At 42.7% G+C, this 25,348-nt stretch overlaps 1 protein-coding gene across 2 annotated transcripts in view; it reads left to right on the forward strand.

Moving 5' to 3' along the window:
- NEURL1 (neuralized E3 ubiquitin protein ligase 1) overlaps positions 1 to 19,362 on the forward strand; it is a 90,596-nt gene extending 71,234 nt beyond the window's left edge. Inside the window, exons 4-7 of one of the 2 annotated variants that reach the window (XM_054983776.1) lie at positions 6,644 to 7,324; positions 17,303 to 17,449; positions 18,110 to 18,368; positions 19,062 to 19,362. In XM_054983776.1, the coding sequence (XP_054839751.1) occupies positions 6,644 to 7,324; positions 17,303 to 17,449; positions 18,110 to 18,351 (1,070 nt within the window). In that variant the 3' untranslated portion in view covers positions 18,352 to 18,368; positions 19,062 to 19,362. Of the gene's footprint in view, positions 1 to 6,643; positions 7,325 to 17,302; positions 17,450 to 18,109 lie in introns of both variants that reach the window. The other variant, XM_054983775.1, reaches the window with a different exon arrangement.
- The last annotated feature ends 5,986 nt before the right edge of the window (positions 19,363 to 25,348 follow it).

The following is a 25,348-nucleotide window of genomic DNA, read 5'->3' on the forward strand; positions in this document are numbered from 1 at the left end:
CCAAATTGGCCACATGCCATGAAGGGAACATGAAAATTCCTGACATTGTCTTTGAGGTTGACCTTGGCTGCAGTGTAAGACTTCTGAGTTAGAACACTGGCATGGGAAACAGTTTCCTTGAAGTTGGAGTCCTTGACGCCATCTTTTGTGCAAATAAAAATAATCAGAAGTGAGCACAAACATTGTGGCTAATGATGTGCATATTACAGACATACATAACACAATGGTTTAGCTTAGAAAGTACAGCCAACAAATAAGCGGATAGGATCTGTAATTTATATATCTTCTTTCTTCGCTATTTGTTTTTTTAACACTTTATATAATTACTATGTAATATCTGAATTGTTTTCATCATACAGGATCTGACATGCAATGCTCATAATGGTGTTGAATTTGTTACTTCTGTTTTCCTTGTTTCTGACAATCTTGGCTTTTTTATTTCTGTCATGGGGCTGCCCCATCTGTTTTTGGTTCCTTTGCCCCCCTTTGCTGTAATGTTTATCCTTATTATTTGAAACATTTTTGATAGTATTTGGTCGTACCCCCTCTCCCCCTCCCTGTTTACACTCTGACTGGGAAAGAGTGGAAGTTGCTGCCATCTTGACACTATTTTAATGTTTGATTGTACATACATACTGATGACCATGGTTTTAATGTTATCTTGTAAGGTGTAACATGTTCGGATTAGGTTGTGTGTGTTTTAACCTGCTCTGAAACTTCAGGCTGGACTGTAAACTGTATTTTAAAAACGCATCAGATTAAATAAGCCTATTTGTGTACATGCATATGGGCACAAATCCAGCATTTATCAAGGTGATGCAGAAATCAACACTCCATTAACTTGAAAAGTCTTACTCATATAGGAAAACAGTTTTGAGAACAGGAGTATAAATAAATTGACTGACGCCTATGTAGAGGAAAAGGCCATGGGTTTGGCTCAATATGTAAAGAACCATAAAATTGCTTACTATGTCAGCCTAGTTGAATTGTATTCCTTTTGGTAGAGTTGGTTTCAATTTATATTAGACATGTTCATTTTCTCTTGATTTTATTGACTGACTGACTGACTGACTGACTGACTGACTGACTGACTGACTGACTGACTGATTGATTGATTGATTGACTGTCTGCCTTTCTCACTGAAACCCAAAGTGGATTACAGTAATTAAGTGAACTAATGATAGCTATATTTCAGTCCAGATTTTTTAAAATGTTGAACTATTCACTTGGTGTGTTTGTGTGTATGCTGCATAGTGCTGTAATTCCAAAAGTGATTATGGTGTCAGGGTAAAAACTGGAATGTTATCATGAAAATAAATCAATTAAGGATTTCTGTGGTACCAAAATACCTTACAAAGCTCTCTCTGTGTGTGCGTGTGTGCGCATGCGCACATGCGTGCATGCATGAAGCCTGCCTTCCATTTTAATTCAGAAAAAAGAGTACTTTGGCTATATTTTTGGGAAAGAATGTGTTAATGCATTCTGACACAAACTATAGCTATCTCTGGGTACACTTCTCTAATAATAAATAAGTAAAGGTGCTAATTTCATCTACCATACCAAATTCTGTATGGAGTTCTTCTTTCTAAACAAAATGCATATCTTGCATCTGTAGATGAATTAATCCAAATGCAGAACAAGGCACAGAAAGCAAGTTGTTGCGCAATGACTTTGCTGTTTAGAAGATAGACGCCAGTGTTCGGCTCCTGGTCAACATCTTTGTGAGGGTTATAGGGGTTAGTTCAGACTGCATATTTAGAGGTGTGAATTGCTAAGGATTGGCTGGCTCTAAGAGCTTATTCTACTAATACTAATTGCTGTCCTTTGGGGCAGACTGCAAATGTGAACAAGGCCCGTGGACACGACTAATCAAAGACAGGTGGCTTTCTTTTCAGCACTCACTTGTGGCAGACTTTTACAGTCCTCAGGAAAGCACTTCAGCAAAATCAAAAAGATGTCCCCCAACCCTCCAAGGTATATTGTGGTTTCAAGCTACTATCAAACAGAATTCCTCAGGCAGTCCACAGTTCCCTCTCAGTCTCAGTTCTACTGCTAGATTGATTGTCTGTTGTAAAGCACCATGAACACTAACATCCTCCTGATTTAAAAATAAGTTGCAAACTATTTAAAGCCAGTCCTGCAGCCAGAATTATAAATGATTCCTATGCATTCATTCCTTGAGCATACCCCTGTCTTTTTTCATTTCTTGATTGGCAACTGTAGCAAATTTGTAAGTCTTAGCTGTGGGATTTGGCCATGCTGTTTCATGACATGATATTTTCAGTGCAGTGATCCAACAGTGTTGCTATCTCTGGCATGGGAAATTTCTGGAGATTGGGAGTTGGTGCCTGGAGAGGGGAGGGAGCTCAGAGGGGATGTGATGCCATGCAGTCCTCCCTCTAAAGCTGCCATTTCCTCCTGGGAACTGAAATCTGTGGTCTGGAGATCAGGTGTAATTTCAGGAGAACTCCTGGCCCCATCTTGAGTCTGGGGTAATGCTAGGATGCAAGTGTGTGTGTGAACACTGAATTAGTGTTGCCTTAGCTGGCAACCAATGGGAGTTTTACTGGGATGACAGAAGGGCTTGGGGGCAGACAGGTGGAAATGGGATCATACAATGCCAACTCTAGCCAAAACCTTTCAGCTGGAAATGATGACGTGGCACACACAGTGCCAGCGTCCCCCTCCTTTTTCCTTCTGCTGCCAAAATTACCTGTGGTGGGCTATGGATTGCTGCTAGGGATGTACATTTGGATATGATTTGGTACATTTGGTTGACTATGATTTGTTGGCCAGCCGCCTTGCCGACGTGGGGATTAGGGGGACAGCCTTACAGTGGCTGGTCTCCTTTCTCCAGGGTCGGGGACAGAGGGTGGCGCTCGGGGGAGATCTATCGCCCCGTCACCCTTTGGTGTGCGGGGTTCCCCAAGGGGCGATACTCTCCCCGATGTTATTTAACATCTATATGCGCCCCCTCGCCCAGTTGGTGCGGAGGTTTGGGCTGGGTTGTCATCAATACGCGGATGACACCCAACGTTTTCTGTTGATGGACGGCCGGCCAGACACGGCCCCAGACAATCTGGCCAGAGCTTTGGAGGCTGTGACAGCATGGTTGAAACAGAGCAGGCTGAAATTGAACCCAGTGAAGACGGAGGTCCTGCAGCTGGGACGGGGGCTGCCAGATGTTGGGATCCAGCTCCCTGCCCTGGATGGGACACCACTGGCAACTTTGCCAGTGGTGAAGAGTCTGGGTGTGCTCCTGGATGCCTTCCTATCGATGGAGGCCCAGGTCACGGCGGTTGCCAAGTCTGCATTTTTCCATCTTCGTCAGATCAGGCAACTTGCCCCCTACCTGACGCCCCAGGACCTGGCTACAGTGATCCATGCAACGGTCACCTCCAGGCTAGATTACTGTAACTCACTCTATGCTGGGCTACCCCTGGGCCTGATCCGGAAACTACAACTGGTCCAGAATGCGGCGGCACGGGTCCTGACTGGTATACCTTACCAGTCACACATCACACCTGTCCTGCGCCAGCTGCACTGGCTTCCGGTTGAATTCCGAATCAGGTTCAAAGTGTTGGTTCTTACCTTTAAAGCCCTGAGTGGGTTGGGACCGGCATATTTTCGGGACCGCCTCTCCCTGTATGTTCCCCGGAGATCGCTTCGATCAGCGAATAAATATTTACTTGTGGTCCCCGGCCCTAAGGAAGCCCGCCTCGCTTCAACCAGGGCCAGGGCCTTTTCAGTCCTGGCCCCAGCCTGGTGGAACGCTCTGTCAATGGAAACCCGGGCCCAGCGGGACATATTATCGTTCCGCCGGGCCTGTAAGACAGAGCTGTTCCACCAGGCGTTTGGTGATTGAAGGGGGCGGTGCTATGTCGGCCTCCCACCTTTGGGGTGGGGAAGGTTCTCCCCACCACTGCACCTTGTTAATTTGTTTTATTATTTGTATATTGATTTTAGTTTTTGTTTTTATCGATTTTAACTGTTCACCACCCAAAGCCCCTGGGGATGGGCGGTATATAAATTGAAAAAATAAAATAAATAAATAAATAAATATTTATGGCGCAATGTATATATAACACTTATCAATATTCTTTTGATCTATCTGAATATCTGCCACAATATTTGGAATTCTTGGGATACTGGTAATTGGGTCCTGAAGATATCTAGAAAATATTCAGGAATATACTTGAATATCTGGGGTTGGCATTTCAACCCAGGCCTATTTTTTCCCATTTAACGAGTTTTCCAGGCAGTGGGGGAGGGGGGAGGGAGGCAGGGAATACCAGAGGGAATACCAGAACTGCCTGTCCAGTCCTGGCATTTCTCTCGGAGCCCTCCATGGCTCTCTGAACATGGGCAAGGAGGATAAAAAGCAGCCCTGTCTGTTGCTTGCCTCCACTTCAGGATTGCAGCTTGACTCCATTTCAGGACTAGGGCCTCTTCCACATGGTGAATTTTACTTCGGGCTTTCTGCATATTCACCCCATGAGGATTGGATCAGCTTTATTCATCAGTTGTGGCCCCATACTGCTTTGATTCTTTAATTCTACACTTTGATGAAGTTGAGCCTAAGTGGTATCTGGTTTTTTTTTTTTTAAAAAAAAATCTGCACTAGAAAAACGCCCCGATTCTGCTGTAGGCTTTGAGGACTTGGCAGTTTCCTCAGTCCATGGGTTGAGGACTCCTTAGTTTCCTCAGTCCATTGGCTGAGGACTAGTTAGTTTCCTCAATTGATTGCTGAGGAAACTTGCAAGGGTTTTTTTTTTCTTTTGGTCTTTTTTAATGGCATCAGTGTTGCTATTTGTTTTGTTTTTTAATTCAGGAAAAAACTTTGATTGGTTGCTGTTAAAGCAATCAAGATGCAGGGGAATAAAGAGGAGAGTGAAAGACAGGACCAAGGCCAGGCCTCACACCAAAGAAAGCATTCTGCACTTCAAAAAAAAGCCCCAGTTTGTGTGCCTGGAGAAATGCTGCGGAAAAGCTGGGGGAAGATGGATTCTATGGCAGTTGCAGCCTTTCTGTGCAGAATACAAAAACGTCTGGGAAGCAGTTTAGAGACTGGATTGGGGTATTTTGAGCACACATGCAGAAGTCTGGAGAGAAATCAATGCGGTATGGGGCCAGAACCAATGGGGAAAAAAACATGCAGAAAAGGCTTAGATTTTTTAAAAGCATTGTATGTTTCTGCTGCTGTTGTCTGTGCCTTGGATTAATTCTGCTGCCTACTGCTGCCTGCCTGGGAAGACCCTCTTTTTCTTCTGTGCCTGAACATCTTCAGTGCTGGTTTCCTCACAGTGGCATTTGTTTTAAAATATTAATTTCAACTCCATTTATGATTAGAGCTTTTCTTTCCTTTTGGCTTCTTTCTTTCCTTCCTTCCTTCCTTCTTCATTCCTTCCTTTTGTTTTGTGCTGTTTTCAAAGGGGTTTAAAAGGCTTATGCTGTTCTAAAAGGCTTATGCTGTTTCTTCTCCTTGCTTGTTTTAGAATTTTTAACCATTTTACTATTTCTCTGTTTCTAAAAGATTATAATTTTTGAAGGGTTTGTGGTTTTGCCAGGAGGCTTATTTTCCAGATTGGATTCTCTGGTTTAAAATTGGTTCTGTTGGGCTTGCCACATTGGTCTTGGGTTCTGCTTGGATTCTGTAGTTTGACATTGGTTCTGTTGGGTTTGCACCAGTGTTCCTTGATTAAGTTGTTTGGCTTTGATTCTCTGATTTGACATTGGTTCTGTTGGGCTTGCCATATCAGTCTTCCTCCAAAAGAAAAAGCTTTCCTTCAACAAAGAAAGACTTTGCCCTGTCAGATGATGTCTGAAAGTATACCCAAAAAGCAATTCTCCATTGAAGGAAGTGTTTCTCCTTGGAAAGAACACTTAGCAGAAAAGAGTCATAGGATCCAACTTAGTGGAAGGGAATCATAGATTCCAATCCAGCGAGTCATATTCTCTGACCCAATACAATACAAATATCTATAAAATCTATAGTAAACACTGCAAGTAAATACTATAAAAATATAAAACCATTAGGAAAAATACTAGCAGAAGTCAATTTAAAATGATCCCTGAAGTTTATTAAAAGGTCATTTATAAACCAAATATGTTTCATAGTCTCTAACAGGGATAAAAACCATCCCCTGAGTTGAGGTTATATATTCTCAGGTTCTCACATGAGTATTTACTCAGTTTCATAACACAAGTTCACTTTTCCCATATTATGTTTTGGAAAAACATAATGGTGAACTTTGTTGTTAGATCCAAGTTTCTGCACAGCAGTTACTGTCATTCTACCCATTGGAATAATTCTAGATGCTTTTAAGAATTTGTGTGTATCTTTTTAGTGGCTTACTAGTATTAATCTTGCTAATTTGCCACTGCTGTCCTCCTCCAAGGATTGCTGCTTTTTGGTACTGACTCAAGAGTCTGACTGGAATAATGCTTATAATGTTTAAAGAGTTCTGTTCAGTGGACTAAATTTGTGTATGAGTGTATTGTGTGCAAAGGAGAAACATGATAGTGACATCAAGTCCTTGTGTTCTTCTTAGAGCAACTGATAATATTTTAGATGATTTCATTATCCTTGGGTCACATTTGACCTCTCTTGTTTTGTTTTGTTTTGCTTTGTTTTGTTTTGCAGATAGTGAAATTATTCCTCCTGACTGCCTCCGTCCAAGATCCTTCACAGCCATCCGCCGTCCCTCACTGCGCAGAGAGACTGAGGATACCCGACTGTCTGTGAGCCTTTGTGATCTCAACCTCCAGGAGGAGAACTTCCATGTCATGGCTGCCATGTGTCCTATCCCTCAGAACTCCCTCAACTCTCAACATTCCCATCTTCTACCATCCCAGCTTGAAAGTGATCTCCGTTTCCACCAGCTAAGAGGAGCTCATATCAAAATTCTGGATGACCAGACCGTGGCTCGTCTGGAGCATGCTCGGGAAGAAAGAACTTTGGTTTTTACCAGCAGGCCTCTTAGAATCAATGAGACTATATTTGTCAAAATTAACAAATCCAACACTTCGCGTACTGGTACACTCTCCTATGGGGTGACCACTTGTGATCCTAGCACCCTGAGGCCTAGTGACCTTCCTTATAATCCAGAGTCTTTAGTGGATAGAAAAGAGTTCTGGGCAGTTTGCAGGGTGTTGGTGCCTCTTCAGAGTGGAGACATTTTGGGTTTCACGGTGAATTCAGAAGGTGAACTGCATTTGAGCCACAATGGAGCAAGTGCTGGCATGCAGGTCTGCGTGGACTGTTCCCAGCCACTGTGGATGTTCTTCGGTTTACATGGAGCAGTGATGCAAATCCGTGTTCTGGGTACATTTTGTCTCTCAATTACATCTTGCATATGGGAAATTATATAGAGCAAATTCCCTGGAAAAGCAACATAGAAATTTTCTAAATTTCTAAATATTGGAGTGGGTGGGGTAGTGGTAGCACTGAAAAATAGTGTTGGGGGAGCAAAAAAAGGGCAGTATAGATTATGTGGGGCAAGCTGTGTGTGAGAGAGAGTTTAGAGGCAAGCCATGCAGTAAGTATGTTTGTTTGGTCAGCAAGCCACATTTTCAGCCACCAGTATCACCTGTGGAACTTTATCAGTTGTGAAGAAGACAAGTAATTTTTTTATCCATCTTTTGTTCTTATGGGGTGGAAAGAATGGAAAGGAAATAACATACTTGCTTAATTTAGGCAACACAAAAACATATTCCTCACAGAAAATTAAGAAATTGGTTTTATAGCACTGGAATCTTACACTCAGCATTGACAAACAGTATTCTCTCCTACATGAACAAGACTTGTAAGTATTGATTCCATTTGAAGTAAGAAATTTAGCTTTATATCATATTGTTTTGAGGAACAGACTTTTTAACGGAATCCAGTCATGCAATTTAATATTTAATTAACTGATTGATCTGTAATCTGTCAAATTTTTCACCTGCCCTTCTTTCAAGCATCTCCCTTCTTCCATTTTGTCTTCACAACAATGCTGTGCGGTAGGTTAGGTTGAGGGAGAAAGAATTAAAAGCCCTATGTCATCTGGAAAACTTAATAACAGATAGAGAATTTAGCCTGTTTCTTTGATCCTAATACTCTAATCATTATGCCACATTTATGCATAACATTATAAATGCCATTGATAGTGAATAGTTACCAAAGGTTAGGCTTACTGTTAGCCTGCTTATGGTGGGATGGGTAGAATCCTGGGGCTTCTATCTGTTGCATGCTGCCTCTCAGATCAGTAGAGGGGGGAAGGGGAAGGAAAGGCTCCAGTTTAGTCAAAAGCATGTCACTTCCAGGTACAACTCAGATTCACCGGAGAGTTTTACCATAGAGTTGTGGTGATCATTAGAGCTACCATTGTCACTTCCTTTTATTCCCACCCAACTCACTGATTTTAACATACTTTATAGGATGAAATGAATTAGGGGAGAATGGTGTAAGCCATTTTGGGTCCCCATTGGGGAGAAAACAGGGATATAAATAAAGTAAATAAATATTTACACCATCAAGTGCCTTCCCCTCCAGCCCATGCTCATTGCCTCCGGAGTCAGGGCTCTGGGGGTTTCAGGGGAAAAGCTGCTGCTTCTGATTGCCAAGATTGGGAGAAAGATAAGGGGCAGAATGAGAAAAACCATTCTCAGGGGTGAAAATGGCCTCTGAAGAGATTTTCGGGGACTGCTGCACTGATTTTGGAGCAGTGAAAATACACACCTCCATCTATCCCACTGTCTGATCAGCCAAGAATGTCTGGGCTGACAGTTACAGGGCACAATGGAAATTTAAGTTCTTCACCATGCCTGCTGCCCACTCTTGATTGGACCCCACACTCTTTTTTGCAACTCCCTCCCACTGAGAGAGAGAGAGAAAGAGAAGCAGTCTGTTTTTCCCCAGATGGGAGCCAGGAGAGGCAGCCAGCTTGGTGGGGGTGGGTGAGGCAGGGCAGGCAAAGAAGCCCCCCAGCTGAGAAGGGGAAAGGAGAAAAAGCACAACCTGAATGAACAAAAATGAACTGCCCACCTTGCAGCACAGGGGAGAGTCTTCACAGCGACAATAAAACTGTACCTACCTCTTTCACGGAGGGGGAGAAACTACTTTGCTGCTTAATGAGAGGAAGCTTCCTTTTCTCCTCTCAGATTGGAAATGATGGAAATGCTAACACTGCTACATTTTGCCTTCACTAGCCCACCCTCCCCACAGCCAAGCCGTTGTTTTCTTGTTTTTCTCCTTTATTTTTTCACTTCCTTTCTATTTTAACCCTTGAACACCACCTCCTCTGCAACTCTGCTCCTTTGAAACTGCTGGTTTCCTGGAACTCATATGTATGCCCATTTCCCCCCTCAATTTATTTACCAGATAGCAAGAACAAATACCAGTCTATCCAGATCGACCATCCAGACTATCAGGCAACCCTAGCTACCACAGTAGCACTAGGCCAAGTCCAGTGCCAGCAGTGAAGTATTCCTAACCCTTCTGTAATGGCTGGTAGGAGGCATATTTGCTGTGGGTTGATAGTCTTCCTGCAAGGGCATAGCAATCATGTGTACTCTGCCTTGCTTTGATTTGTTAAATCAAGGAGATGTACACTGGAGTGCATAGGAAGAACTAAATTGTTAAAGGTTTTAGAACAAAAGGGATAATGAAGTAATTTAGTGTTGCTGCAGGAGGAAGAAGTAAGTAGCCTTAATACTGTCAGGTCCATCTTTCTAAAGAGATTCTAGATTTCAAGAAAGTGAAATTGTTCACCAGACTGGAGAATCTGATCTACAAAGGACAGTTATGGATTGAACTCACCCCTGAATACTGCTGGGAGATCTCTATAATAGTGGCTTTTTTATGCTATAGATTAATCATTAAAGGTGACTTAAGCACTACAACTGCTGGGCTCATCACCTCGTCCTTTTTAAAAATCTGATCTTCTTTCAGCTTGCAACAATTTTGCTATCTTGGGAAAATGCTGTTAATCAGTTAAAATGAAGCCCCTGCAAGACAAGCTTGGCAAACACAATCCATGACTGCACAAAAATGTGCCAAATGGGTCTCTTCCTTTAACTAGAAATTGCTCTGGGGCACTCCTAAGCTTTATGAGCCATGTTTTAATTTTGTGTTATGGAAAATGGACTTATTAAAAAGACAGAAATTTATCATACCAGTGTTCTAAGGCACTTCACTGTCTAAAGTGTTCAACAAACCTCAAGGCAGACAGCACTTTAGTGCTTCAGTAGAAATTTGTTTGGAAGCAGCTTCTTTCGGGTTTCTGGTATCTGTCTAAAGTTTTTTAGATGCTTTCGGCACATCCTGGGAAAGCATTAACTATGTTAAATATTGTGTGAGACCTTCCATCAGGCTCAAATGTTTTTTTAAAATTTATTTTGCCTTGCACATTAGACGTACATTAGTAATGTTAATTAGTAAGCAACGTCCAAAGGGACTTAATCTTTGGTCGCTAAAGGGTTGTGCTCTGATGTTACATACTGCCATAAGCAAATTTTCTATTTTGTCATCATTTAAACTGAAATGAGTGTAATCTGCTCAGTGCCTGGGATGAGAACCATGCTTTGAACAGGCTCCAGGGTCACCCTGATCAATGTTAGCCTTTGTTCCTAAAAGTGTTTTCACAACTCACACTAAGAATGCCTTTTAGTCTTGGGATGTCACTATGAGTATTATTAATGCATGATAGCAAGTAGAAGCAAGCTTTTTTAATGGTGTACTCTAGACACTTGCAGTTTTTTATGAGATGTTGTTGTTCTTAGTGGATCTCTTCTTTTCCCCCGAAGACCTAGGCCCTTTCCACACGTTCTTAAAGGGACGACCTACTCACCGATTGCTGCGGCTTTCCCCCTTGACTCCAGATGTCTCTGTTTTCAAAATGTTTGCAGGCTGTTTGGCTTCTATTTTTTTGGCACCTTTTCTGGGAGCACCCTTTCCTGTGGTCCCAGAAAGGCACTGAAAAAAATGGAAGCCAAGCACCCTGCAACCATTTTGAAAATGGAGACATCTTGAGTCAAGGGGAGAAGCTGCTAGTGTTCAGTGAGTGGGCCAACCCTTTAAGGATGTGTGGAAAGGGCCCTGATTTCTATTGGTGCCTAGATGCTCTCTTTTGCCTTGTTTGTTGCTATTCAGAGAAAATGAGTCCAATCCAGCTGTGGTTGTGGACATCACCTACACATGTGGATAACTGCTTATATAGTATGGATCTCACATGCTATATTGGGGAAAACTATAATTACTATCATTCAGCTCAGTACAGGGAAGGAGAACATGTTTGCAGCTAAATACATGAAGCTGCTTTATACTGAGTCAGACAATTGATTTAGCAAGCTTAGTATTTTCTCCTCTGAAAGGCAGCAGCTGTCCAAGGTCACATCTCCCACTTCCTGATGCATTTAATTGGAGATACTGGGAATTGAACTTGGGACCTTCTGAGCCATGGTTTGTTCTGTGACCCCAGGAGTCTTTTACATATGGATAAAATCCCTGCATCTAGCCCAGTCCTAGAGATGATCTCAGAATCCAAGTATGAGCAGCCTTGTGGAGCCTCCTGTACCATCACCCCATTTGGGATAGGGGAAAGAAGTGCAGAAACCTCCAGTTCCTCAGCCATTTGGGCACTCCATTTGGAGTGATTTATGTTTGTTTTTATCAATGTGAAGGTACTGCAAACTGCCACTCAAGTGGCACATAACCTTTATATTCTGAAAGAATGGAAAATAATAGTCAGAATATTAGGACAGATCAGGATGAAATGATTTGTTAGTATTAAGTGATATATCAGCTCCTTTATCTTATCAGGCCTTGGCCTGCCTGTGTTGAATAAACTAGATACAGGATTATTTACCATTCTTACTGAATTATGATGTGCTTATCAGGACAAATAACGCTTAGCTTACCCTGCATGAATGCTGTAATAAGTTAGGTTTTTTCAGGCTACTTACAAGAGTGACAGACTAGACTAAACTTTCTGATAACACCCAGGTTTGTTCTTCCAGCAAAATGTGGAGAAGGTTTCAAAAGAGCACAGAACATGTCAGGGAAAATTTTAATGCCATGAGACTTCCCCTCTTGTTATCGGTCTGTAGAATGACTTTCTTCTTGTTTGGATCTGGCACAGCAGACATATCTATCAATTAAGTTTTAAGTTGCCTCAAGGATAGCAGAATGGAGTGGATTTTACTCTTTGGGAATGAAAAAGGGTGGTGGGTGGATAGTCTGAAATTGTTTCTGTTACTCAAAACTTTTACTAGTACAAGTTCATCAGACTTTTGCCTTTGCCACTTGGTTACATAAGAACTCTAGAACTGTGTGGAGAAGATTATGTTGCAACTCCTCCCAATTATAATGTTGGTTGGGAGGAACGATACTGGTGTGGGAAGGAGCTGTGACATGGGCCAGGTGACCTTGGATGTTGATCTTACTGGGAGATGCACTGATAGCTCCCATGCCGTTAAGGGGCACTTAGAACTTATAGTACTTTTATGTGGCTGCCTGGATTCACTGGATAAGCTGAGGTCAAATGTCAGAGAAAGCTGGGACTGGTGGCAGCTCTGTGGAGAACAGCTGCTGCATACCCACGTTATATGTTTATAGTAGGAAACATCAGTGGAACACCCAGGCTGCAGCTTTGATATTTGGTGCAAGAGGACATGTAGGTTCTCATCCACAGAGATATAAGCCATACTGTTCTCTGGTGATGGAGCCTCATTTAGGCCAAACATATGAGAGGAAGGCTTTTGTTTTGTACATTTCTTGGCTGCTGTTTAATGTCTCTCTTTTTGTTGTGTGTATATTAACTGTGGTGAGATCTGTTCCCTTCCTAGGGTGTTTACAATATACAGTACAATTCTCTTCATCTGAACAGATGGGGGGAGGATGAGGGGGAGCAGCTTCCAGAACATTCAGATAATCATCACTAGGGCAAACAGAGGACTGTAACAGATCACCTCATACAGCTAATGGCATTGGGGGGGGGGGATAAGGGGTCAGTTCTGAAACAAATAAGAGAGTCTTGTGGCTATCTTGAAGCAATAAACCAGATACATGGCGAGAGGAAATGGCAGCACCGCAGACTAACTGTAGTCTTTACTAGGAATGGCTGGAACTGTCCAGTCCCACTTGGCAAAGCTTTGACAGAGCCTGGAATAACATATATCCTTGCTGCCAAAACCCCAGTGTTGATTATGGATGCCAGTCTCAGCATGGCTGGGCTTCTGTGTACATACTTGACAGGCCACCCACTGCACTATGGGGGGTCACAACATTTTATTGCTACAGTGCCAGGGAGGTAGCTGTGTTAATCTGTTGCAGCAAAAAATAAAGAGGTGGCTTGTGGCATATATAAAGCAATATATATTGCTTCTTGAAAGAGTTTTCATGCTCTAGAACCCATGTTCCAGGAATCACTTGAAACGATAGAGTTTTGGGTGAATTCTAAAATGTCACCCCTATGCAGTGATGTAACTTCTTGGTTTGCACTGGAAATGACATCATGGAAATTGGTGCACTGCTGGTCCCCTCATCCCCATTTTGCTCCCAGTGCTCCACTGAGCAGCAGTAAGAGGTCTCCATATTACAGCCTAATGTGACTTGCAGAATCTCAGGCAGAGATCTTTCTCAGCCCCGCTACTATTGTTATTATGGTATAGTATTGCGATTATTATTATTAATGATTTATTATAGAAATAGCACCATCAATGTGCATGGCACTTTATGGAGTACAACCTTACACTCTAAAATGTAACAAAAGGGGGCGGGGATGAGTGGTGAGGGAGATGGAAGAATATGAGGGTCAAATTAGATGTGATGGAGGTCGCTGATCTCCCAGCATCCTTTTAACAACAATTACAATTGCAAGGTTGATAAAAAAATCAAGGGCGTGTGGGATCCTGATTTAGGTATCCTGCATGGGTGGAAAGATTAACCCCACCCTTCTCCTGCATGATCATAGTCTGATTTGTGTCCCTGTATGGCTATACATGTGCTTTAAAAAATGCTGGGAAGATCTGATCATGTGAATCTTCCAACATCTTGTCAGTGTGGGCCAGTTAGTTATGCCTGAGGTGCAGAGGTAAAAGGCTACCAGGTGCAGTCAAATAGGCGACCTTCTTTATTCAAAAGATATGTACCACAGAGCTATGGCCCTCCCCAGTTGAGTGACTGTTGGCCGAAGGAATCAGAGGATTCCTAGCTTTTTTTTTTAAAACAACCTCTCCCCTGCTGATTGCTGACATTAAAATTTTGTGAATCAAACCATATTGGGCCATTGCAAGGGTTGAGAGCAGTTTTCTTTCTGTGTTTTGTTTCTTTTCAGTTGAAGTAGTGGAGGAGGAGTCATGGAAATGGTATTATCTAACATAGATCAATGCTTGCCTTCAAAGGAAAACAAACTCCACTGTGAGCTTGGTTGAGAGTCGTCAGCCCTGCTTATTTTTGAGCTAGAGGCTATCGTTTCCTCCTTCTTCCCCTATTATTTAACTGATGATAATCAGTTTAGACTCAATCTACAAAAGCCAAACTGCAGTGTGGTTGCTAGGATAAAATAGCCCAGGACTGCCACGATTAGCCAATATTTGATGTTGACTTAACAACCCATTCGTAACAACTGCATTTTTTCTGCACATTGTTCTCAATGATCTTGCCATGTGGAGTGTTACATGGAAACAACATTACTCATTTTATTACTTTTCACCCCAAATTGTAAAATCAAAATTAAGAAACTGTATATTGCTAAACCAGCTAGGACAACAGGTTACATTGATAAGTTATGGAGACATTGTTATGAAGTTTATTTCAGGAGCACACACTCTAGCATATAATTTGAATACTGGCAAGTCCCTGGTTTATAAAATAAGATGGGGAAAGGAGGTGAGAAAAGTTGTTAGCACTTGTGTTAGTCCAAAAGCAAAATTCAAAAACCCAGCCCACATAATACCTTTTATTAAGACCATCCAAATTACACACAACAGGTTATGAGCTTTCAGGTTCTGTGGAATGCTTCCTCAGGCTGGATGTTACTCTTGCTTTCAGTTCTGTGTCTAGGATTGCCAAGTTCAGACCCAGAGAGGGCTCATGTGCTTTTAAGAGATTCATACGAGGGAGAATTTCACCTCGTGTGGCTTTTCTCATCACAGTACTATAGTGACATGAGAACCAGTACAAAGTAGACTTTTCCCTCTCTTTTACTGTTAAAGGGATAGGAATTAGGGATGTGCAGTTCAGATTCAGAATTCAGTAAAAATTACCGAATTTTACCTGATTCGGTAAAATTTGGTGTTACCAACCTTAAATCTGTATTACCGAATGAAGTCAGAATGAGTGTTCCTTGCAGTTCCTTTGCTAATTAACAGCAAACAAACACTTCTTCCTGTCTTTTTTACTAGATGGGAGAAAGGAGGGAGAGTGAGTCAGAGGCAGAAGGGGGAAGGGGAAGGAAGGGGGAGGGGATTGGCCAATCCTTGTAGCAGCTCTCCTTTTCTGGCCAATGGGATTCTTAAGAAGAAGACTGCCTTTTTTAAAATTGCTGCAAGGAGGGTTGCCTCAGTCAGTCTCCTTGACTGAGGTAAGACTCAATCAGCCTCCATTTTGCTCTGGCCTGGAGATTGAGAGAGACGGCCTGCTTGCTGCTATTAGCTGTTGGCTTTCTCTCCTGGCCTGCTTTGGACTGTAACTGGATCCTGCTGCCTAATGAGTGGAGTGGAGTTACAAAATGTGAACTTTAAAAAAGTATTTTTAAGCTAGGCTAGTTGTAGGTTTTCCCCACAGGGAATAATAGAAATTGGAGGTGGCTGGGGGTATGTTTTTGGGGGGCCATAAAATGCCCCCCAGTGTCTAATCTTTATGAAACTTGGGGGGGGGGGTTATTAGAGGACAATGAGGAGTAGGTCCTCTGCAAATTTGGTGAAATTTGGTGAAAATGATCTCCCCAGGCCACCGGAAATTTCTGGATTGAGTTTCCCATAGGAAACAGTGGCTGAATTTGTTCCGTATTTCCGAACTGAACTGGAGAATGAATTTGGTATTCCTCAAATTGTGCATTTTCCCCCCAGTTCAGTATTAGTGAACCACATCAATCAATTTTTTTTCCTGTGCACAGCCTGAGTAGGAACCCTCTTCAGATTTGGCCTAGTACTCCTGTCTGATAAGCTCTGGATGCAACAATAATGTGTACAACTCCCAACTGATAGATAGACAAAGGTGCCTGCCTGCCTGCCTGCCTGCCTGCCTGCCTGCCTGCCTGCCTGCCTGCCTGCCTGCCTTTTTCTTTCTTTCTTTCTTTCTTTCTTTCTTTCTTTCTTTCTTTCTTTCTTTCTTTCTTTCTTTCTTTCTTTCTTTCTTTCTTTCTTTCTTTCTTTCTTTCTTTCTTTCTTTCTTTCTTTCTTTCTTTCTGCATTTGGTTTCCTTAAAAGTAAGATCAAGCAACTGTGACAGGTTCCATGTAAACTGCAATAAGAAGCTGAGGACCAACAGAAAGTGTGAATGATTAATGTTTTCATTGCAATTACAATACAGCTATGAGTCCCAGGCATTTAAAAGCAAACAAACCCTATGATCTTGTGACCATCAACTTTCACTCCCCAGTTCTAACTTTGGAGCAAGCCATCTTAACAAAACAAAACAAAACAAAACAAAACAAAACAAAACAAAACAAAACAAAACAAAACAAAACAAAACAAAACAAAACAAAACAAAACAAAACAAAACAAAACAGTGCTTATATACCGCTCTTCTAGACAGATTAGTGTCTCATCCAGAGCAGTGAACAAGTTAGCATTATCATTATCCCCACAATACAGCTGGGGGGCTGGGGCTGAGAGGAGTGGCTTACCCAAGGCCACCTACTGAGCTCATGGCAGTAGTGGGATTCGAACCAGTAGAGTGCTAACCAGTAGAGTGCTGATTCGCAGCTGAACCACTTAACCACTGTGCTACAGCTTGTGACTAGTAGCAGCTTCCATCCCCATGGGAGCAATTTTTATAGAAGGATGTTCTGGAGACCAGTTGGCTCCCTGCTCAGTGGCAATAGTCTTTCTCTTGGCCAAGGAGCAGCAGTTATTATTGGGTAGGGGTAGGTGGGCAAAATGCAGCCACCAAACCAACTATTATATACTTTCTCTTTTCAAAATAACTAGGACTTAAATCTCAGCAGTTCAGAACTTTGCATTATCACTGTGAGCTTTCCCCATTTGAACATGATGACACTAGCCATGTTGTGGAGCATGCAGCAACCAGGTTTGCTTGCCCCTGCATATCTGAGCCAGTTCCAGTAAAACTCAATCTGCATTTCACTCTCTTGTGCAGGTTCTACTCTCATGGCTGAGCGACTAGGTCCGTCTGCACCAAGCTCCCCCACTTCATCTCCAAACTCGCCCTCCATCCTCTGCAGTGGAGTGTCTGACCCCATTCTGAGTACTTGTGGTTCTGGCCCACTTGGCAGCTCAATGGGTGGTAAGTAAGGACTGGTCATCTTTGCATCTGTTTCCAATTTCAGTACTACAGGCTGAAAGAGACCCCATCCTAAACTCTTTCCGTTCTTTAAAAGATCTCTGTGTGAAAGATTGTTGTCTGCTCCCACAGACTGTAAGGGGAAGACGTTTCTAGGGACAATTTTCAAAATTTGAAATCACAGTTGCAAACAAAATTTGTATTTGTATGGTGACCGCTGGATTTCAAAGTAACCAAATCCAAATTCACAAAGCAGCATGAAATTGGCAAGGGTACATCTATGGAACATGAAGGCACTGGTCCAATAAAGCGCACATGGAACAGCAGGAAAAGTGCACACAGTTCTTTTAAAAAGGCAAAACCAGCTATTTGGTAAGAATATTAAGGGCTGTACTTTTGAATGTAGAATAAATGTTTGTGTTTAAGCTACCCTAGGAACCATTTTTTTAAAAATTTGAGGAGCAGGAGAGATATAAACAAACCTTGCCAATGGGATCAGTCTAACCCAAAACTTTGATAGTGATCAGATCAATGCTTTATAGAGTTTCACAAGAAATGTATAACAGGTAATCTCCACCTTTTGCTACAGCTTGGCCTTGGAGTCTTATTTTTTTATCCCAGGAATGAGTTGATAAAAGAATGACAGCATTTCTTATATTTCAGGCACTGCTCCAAACTCTCCAGTCAGCATGCCAGAATCCCCTCTTACCCCTTTCATCTCAGGGTCCTGGAATGATGAATGCACCATTTGCTATGAGAACATGGTAGACACCGTGATTTACTCCTGTGGACATATGTGTCTGTGCTACACCTGTGGGCTCAAACTCAAGAAGATGGCCAATGCCTGTTGTCCTATCTGCAGACGTGCCATCAAGGACATCATCAAGACCTATCGCAGCACCTAGGACAGCATGCCATAAAGGTTAGGGGCTGGTGAGATCTGCTTATGACATTGAGTGAGACAAGGGTAGGTGAGAAAGGGTTGTTCTCGTGGCTAGTTTTCTCCATCCTCACACACAGTGTGGATTCTGAAAACTTTGCTGCGTGAGTTTTGAAGATTAGAGATTTCTCCCTTCCCAAATCCCTAGCAGAGTTACTGCCAACCCTTAGATGTGCAGCCAACAAGAAAGGTTGGCTGTCATACCTTCCTCTCCTTCCTTGCCCCTTGCCCCTTTCCCTATCTTTCCTCTGTTTGGACACTGAAAGAAGGAAACAAGGGAGGGATGCAAAATATTTGCATTGTGCTTGGGCATGGTAGCATGCCCTGTTTGGAAGCCCAATAGAATAGAAAAGGAAAAAGTCATTTGAGCACTAAAACCACTTTGGGGGACAGAAAAGCCCTCCTCCCATATTCTCCCTTAGTTTCCAGCCATCTGGCATGCTAAGAACAGCTGCCAACTATTTTCTTAACAGTCTTTAAGGCACACCAGTGGCAGACAGACCCCACTGTCCCCCTATAGATATTGGCCGTATGCTATCTCTGTCTGTTCTTTTCTGCGCTGTGCTGCTCATGGTTTGTGTGTATATTTGTGTGTGTGAGTGTGTGGAGGGGAGTTATTACTTTATAGCCTTTGCATTCTGCTTTCTACAGGTTCTGTCTTCCCTTCCCTTCCAGCCTGCAAGTCGCCTCTCCACCCGTCCCATAGAAGCAGCTGGTCTTATTCTTATGCATGTCAACGACTCCTCCCTCCCCAGCCTCTTTTTCTCCCCTTCCCCTCCACCTTTCTTGAGCATTGCATCAGGGGTTGGATTCAAAGGCCAAAGGGTTCCTTTCACATCTGCTGTCTAAAAATCATGGAACTCATTAGAAGCCATAAGAATGAAGGTGCACAAAAGCTTTTCAGCAAGACATTTGAACATCTGCCTCAACTTAGAAGGAAGTAAATTTGTTAGTAATTTAAGAACTGGCCAAAGTGAATGTGTAACACAGAGCTTGATTTATTTAGTTACTGAGAGAGAGAGAGAGAGAGAGAGAGAGAGAGAGAGAGAGAGAGAGAGAGAGAGAGAGAGAGCGCAAGCAGGACTGGAAATGCATTTTTTAAAAATATGTATGTTTACTTAGTTTAATGAAGGATTCTGAAGGCCCTCTTCCCATCATCCTGCCTTCTCATCATCCTGCCTTCCCATCATCCTGCCTTCTCTTGCTTCCACCATTGTGAATATGTCTGGTGTGCTGAAGTCTTGGTGCTTTCTTTCACTGTCTGCTGCAGCAGGTTATGCCAGGATGGACAAGCACAATGCCTCCTTCTTCACTGGCTCACTATTTTTTCTCTTTCATTTGACAAAAGACTAAACCAGGAATTGCAGCTCTATTGCCACTTAACTCTAAGTGGGCTCACCATACTTGAAATGCCACAGGCCACCATGGCTGGGAGAAGTTCACAGCCCAACTTTGTGTTAGGGAGGTGAGTGGATCCCCCCACCCTTCAGGCATTGCACTGAAAATTCAGTGTGGCCGTGGGTTTTTTCACTCCTGGAAGGAAAAGGGCAGAAAGCTTTTGAGCTTATCCACAAAATTAAGCAGAAACAGACTGAGAGGCATTTCCAGTCAGGTAACGGACCCTCCCCCTTAACTTGGACCAGACATTCCAGTACCTGCTTTCTAAAAACATGAACGGCTGTAGTCAGCACTGGTTCCAGCACATCTAGTTTACAGCACTGGTTCCAGCACATCTAGTTTACAGGGACCAGCACAATGGGTGTTGGGCTGCATGCTTGGCTGCCCATGCTCACCAAAAGTCTTGTTCTGAGGAAAACAGAATTCTTTCTTTTCTCAAAACCCTAGCTGCATCTTACAGTTCTGGGACTCAAGAAGCTACCACCAAGCCAGGCAGTGAAAATGTACATTGGTAGGGAAAATGCTCCTTGCTATTTGCCCCCATGCAGCCAAGCAATGTGCTAAAAGTGCATTTCTTTAGGTCTCCTCGCAGGTACATCTGGGAATATTACATTAAAAAGACATGCCTGCCATGGCACTGCCATGGGTTGGATTCAGATTCTGGAATGCTTCTGCAAATGCTATTCTGAATGGGTTAGATCTAGAGTAAATTTACTACTCGCAAAAGGTACTTTTGTCCGTGCAACAGAACATTTCTGCCTCTCCCCCCACACCACCACTGTAGCACACTGAGCAGCTCATGGGGAACGGGATCTTAACAAGGAGGAGGAAGTTGACAGAAATTGCTCCTCACGTCTGTTAGCGGAAAATTTAGTACTTGACCAATTCATTACATACTGGAAGCCAAAGTATACAGGTATTTCAGGCATTTTGCTTGCAATTATCATGCCAGAGGGCCTTTATCAATATAGAGCATGTTGTGCAAAGTATTGGGACTTAAGAGTTCAGAGAAGGTATAAGCTGATGCATTTTTAAAGGAACACTTGCATGAAAAGAACTCGTAGTTGAGCTTGTTACAAGCCAGAAATGGGAGCCTCAGTGCCTAGGAGTTGCCACTGGGCTTCAGTCACATGGTGCTTGATTCACAGAAAACCTGCAGCAGCACGTTAGGAGTCTTGCTTTAAATGAGATGTGCTCATCTGTAGTTGCAAACTACACTCTGGTAGCTGAACAACTTTGTATCACATTCGTAGCTTGTACCTGGCATCCCATGATGTCAAGTGTACACAATAAAACATTTTTAAAGAGAACCAGAGCCAAGCTTGTGTGTGTCCCCAAGAGGACCAGAAGTAGACAGAGCAGGAATTCATTTTGCCATATCTTTTGGCAAGCTGGACCTTCCAAGTTAATTTGTACTGGTCAGCTAGGGGCCCCTGTCCTATTGCGGCCTCTTAAAATCATCTGAACCTGTACCTAACATGACCATGCTCATCACAGCCCAGTGTAAATGCGCTGCAGAAGTACATCTGTAGTCCTATAAAAAGCTATGAGGACTAAGTAGATATGAGAATTACAAATATAGGCAGAATTACAAACCTGTGCACACATATGTGAGAGTAAGCCCTGCTGAAATCAATGGGACTTACTTCGGAGTGAACAAGGATAGAATCAGGTTTGTATGCATCCATACATTTCTAACTCATTGCATGGGGCAGAGGGAGGTGACAGCATAAAAACAGGATTAAAACTCCACCTGGAACAGCTTATTTTCCAAAAACATGAAAGGGCTAGCTTGCAGTCACAGAAGCCTGGCATGGGCTCTGATATACATCTTGGGTTTGGGGCTCAAGATAAATATATATATAGCATGATGGGACAATCAGTGGCTAAGCCAAGCAGCAACTGGACTAGGGCCAGAGGTTGGCCTAAGATAGCAGTGGAGGAAGAAACTATGGAAATTTAAACAATTTCATTCCCTTGTAACATTTTGATTGTGAAATATTTACAGGTGGAAAATGGGAAGAAGCAATGTAGTTTTTTAGAGGTAGTGGCGATGGAATTAGATAGCCTAAAACCTCTAGAGCCAGTTTGGTATAGTTGTTAAGAGCAGCAGTTCTCTAATCTGGAGAACTGGGTTTGATTCCCCACTCCTCCACCTGAAGCCAGCTGTGTGACCTTGGGTCAGTCACAGCTCTTCTAGAGCTCTCTCAGCCACACCCACCTCACAGGGTGATTGTTGTGGGGAGAATAATAACATACTTTGTAAACTGCTCTGAGTGGATGTTGTCCTGAAGGGCGGTATATAAATTGAATGTTGTTGTTGTTGTTATTCCTAAGAACATCTCTTGGGCTCACTCGATTTTCATTTGGTATTTACATGTTTCTCTAAGATATTTTAACATGAGAGAGTGTTTGGGGGAGTTTCATCCCAGGTTTCTTCTTGGACAGTGTTCCATGAAAGCTGGCAACCTGAGCCTGTGTGAGAATGATATTTTTCATAGATAAATGCTGTGTATAGTTGATGCTGCTACTGTGCATGGAGAAAAATCTTTCTGCCAGAGGAAACATTTGCTAGAAAATGCATTTATTAAAATCCCTTTGGGCATCTCTGCTAGAAAAGCCACAAATACAATGGTGGCTATTAGAACAATAGAATTGTATCAGAAAATCTTACCAGACTATACGTTGTTTTTGAATGTCCGATTAGCTGGCCCCTGATCCTAAAATTCACACCAACCCACAGAGGGCATGCACATCTACAATGAGCAGGTAGATGGTGTAGTCAATACTGACAGCTCCAGTCTCCTGTCTGTGAGGGAGGGAGCAGCCCTGAAGTTTCTTGTTTTCTCTCTTTGAGTGGCATCAAACATCTATATCAATGTGAACCAGTTAAGGGAACCTCCTCTGCAGAGTCCTAGAAGCATAAAGGAGGAATTATGAAAGGAGAGCATAGGCACTGGCCCTGGTTTTTGTACACACTTGCTTCTTGCTAGATCAGAGCTCTTGTCTGCAAGGACAAATGTCTTATATAATTCAATTATTCCCAGGATCTAGCAAATGGGGGCTATAGTACTTTCACTATAGGGGATGACTGCTCCTTCATTCTATCCAGTTATTGGTATCTGCACTGTCCAACTGTTACTCTTTGCTGAAAAGGGGAATGTTTCAAGGAAGAACAAAAGTCTCTCCTTCCTTCCCCGGCTGCAATAAAAGTCAGTAATAAAAAGGATGAGTGTGACAAATGTGTTTGTCTAATCAAAGGAGTAAATTACTTGCATCTCTAAGGTATTACATACAAGAGATGGAACCTGCAACATGTGAAGGAGGGAAAGATTTTGCTTTGGCTAGAGAATAGTCAGGCCTTTGGATTTTTAAGCAGAAAAAGACTCTAGAAACCAAAACTGAATTGGGTGAAGTAACTATGCAAGTGTTAGGAAGAGGGAGGACAGAGAGGGACCCAGCCTTTGGCTACTACTAGAGCCATGTTGACAAACTATGGATCGGGCTATCAATAAGACTGAAAGGAGTTTTGCACTTGCTCACATAGTCCCTTTGCTTCCTGACAGGGGCCTTCATTTTCCTTCTACTGAGCCTTGGGCTGGCCATAATAATGCTGAGCTGCCAAAGTGTGGCTTGTCTTTCCCTTACAAACTAAGATTGCTTGTCTCCCGGTTTGCTTATTTGGATAGACAGGCAAATTGTGGTTTGCTGCAAAAGCAAGGAGCCCGTATGGTGTAAGAGTATCAAATTAGGATCAGGGAGAGCCAATCCCCACTCAGCCAGGATGCCCAGTGGAGAGCCAGGGACTAGTCCCTCCTTTTTGAACTAATCTACCTCACAAGGTTGTTATGAGGACAAAATGGGAGTGGGAATCATGTACCCTGAACTGAGCTTCTGAAGAGGATGTGAGGGAGAAAACGTGTCAGTAGAAATGATAGAACTAATTCATTAGCTTTTGGTACATAAAGGGGGGGGGGTCATTCAGGTGAGGCTGAAGATTTCCAAAGTTTATTCATGTAGCCTTCTCCCCTCCAAGCCATATTGAGGCATTATAAATTACCCAAGCCTATGTTTCAGGGCTTGGAGGTGGGAAGTGGGTAATAAACGATTAACTTCAAAGAAAACTTAAGATGACCTTTCAAGATTATTAGTGGTGGAATGTGGTTTTCTTTGTGCTTGGCAGACAGAGATGAAAGATAGACACCAGAGGCAAGGTCCGTAAGTCCTCAAAGAGGAGCTGAATTGCAAAACTGATGTTCAGACTGCCAGCATTGACTGGTCATGGAAGTGGGCCAGGATATGTCTCTGTCTACCTGAGCTCAAGTCCCCTTATTTTTCAGTCCTGAGTCAGTAGTAGTCCCCCCCCCTCTCCTGTTCTTCCAATAGCACCTTATGTATACACATATTTAGGCCAACCTGTCTCAGGATGACACTTGTAAAAGATGGAGCAAGACGGGGGGCCTTCATTTCCCTTCTACTGAGCCTTGGGCTGGCCATACATGTGTTGAGGACCAAATTTTAGGATGCTAGGAGAAGCTTCAAGTGGAAGAGGACCATCAGCATTGGGAGAATTTAGGTTTCATTTTCTGTGTTCACATGTAGGATCCAGAATAATTCATGTGGTTCAATGGCATTCAAATGAGAACTTTCTCTTTTAATTGCATTATTTAAACAAAAAAAGTTTTGTGTTATGTTTATAAAAAGAGACTTATTCCATCCAGTGTGACAATTGGATAACTGTGATTGTGAATAAAGTTGATTTAGGAATCCCATGGAGATTTGTGTGTGGGCTGTGCGGGGAGGGAAGCTTCTGGACATCTCCATGTCTGAATTTCTGCCTGGCTTTGGGAGTTCTAATTTGGGCAGAGCACTGTAGGTGCTCAGTTTACTGCAGCTTTCATTTACAGATGGGGCAGCGGTGAAGGAATGTTACAAAACCAAAATCTTGACGTGGTAGTACATTCATTTCAGTGTTCTTTTGTATAGCACAGAGGAGAAGTTGAGAAGTGGTTTTAGTAAAAACAAACATAAAATCCACCTTGATGTAGTTGGGGTGCAATCCAGATGGAGTAGTGTTTTATCAGTATATTGTGTGCTTCATGAACCTTGGGAGAAAGACACATAAATGGAAATAAGAGGGTATTTCGGGTGTCCCTGGACTCCTAACAAAATATATTGCAAAGTAAGTTTTCACAACCATTCCCTTCCTTGCGTTAACTGGATAACTGTGATTGTGGATAAAGTTCATTTGGGTATCCTATAGATGATTACTCTTTATATGCATGAAGAAATGCTGGCTGAAAGCAAAATCCAGTCAAAGGAGTAATCATTTCATTCGACTGCTTCTGGTTTTAAAACTAGCCTCACTCTGTAACACCTGTTTCCCTGCCACCACCGTTCCTTTTGCAACGTTTACAGTGAAATCCTTAAGAAAGCTACTGCAGTCTAAGCCCATTGATTTCTGGAAATACAGAACAAGATATGAATGGTGGGGGGGGGGGGAATGAGCCCTTCTCCATTGTTGATTGCCTACAAAAGGTGAATGTAAACCACCACTCAACAGC

The sequence above is a fragment of the Eublepharis macularius genome, chromosome 6 (assembly GCF_028583425.1).
Source record: "Eublepharis macularius isolate TG4126 chromosome 6, MPM_Emac_v1.0, whole genome shotgun sequence".
NCBI classification, from domain to species: domain Eukaryota; kingdom Metazoa; phylum Chordata; class Lepidosauria; order Squamata; family Eublepharidae; genus Eublepharis; species Eublepharis macularius.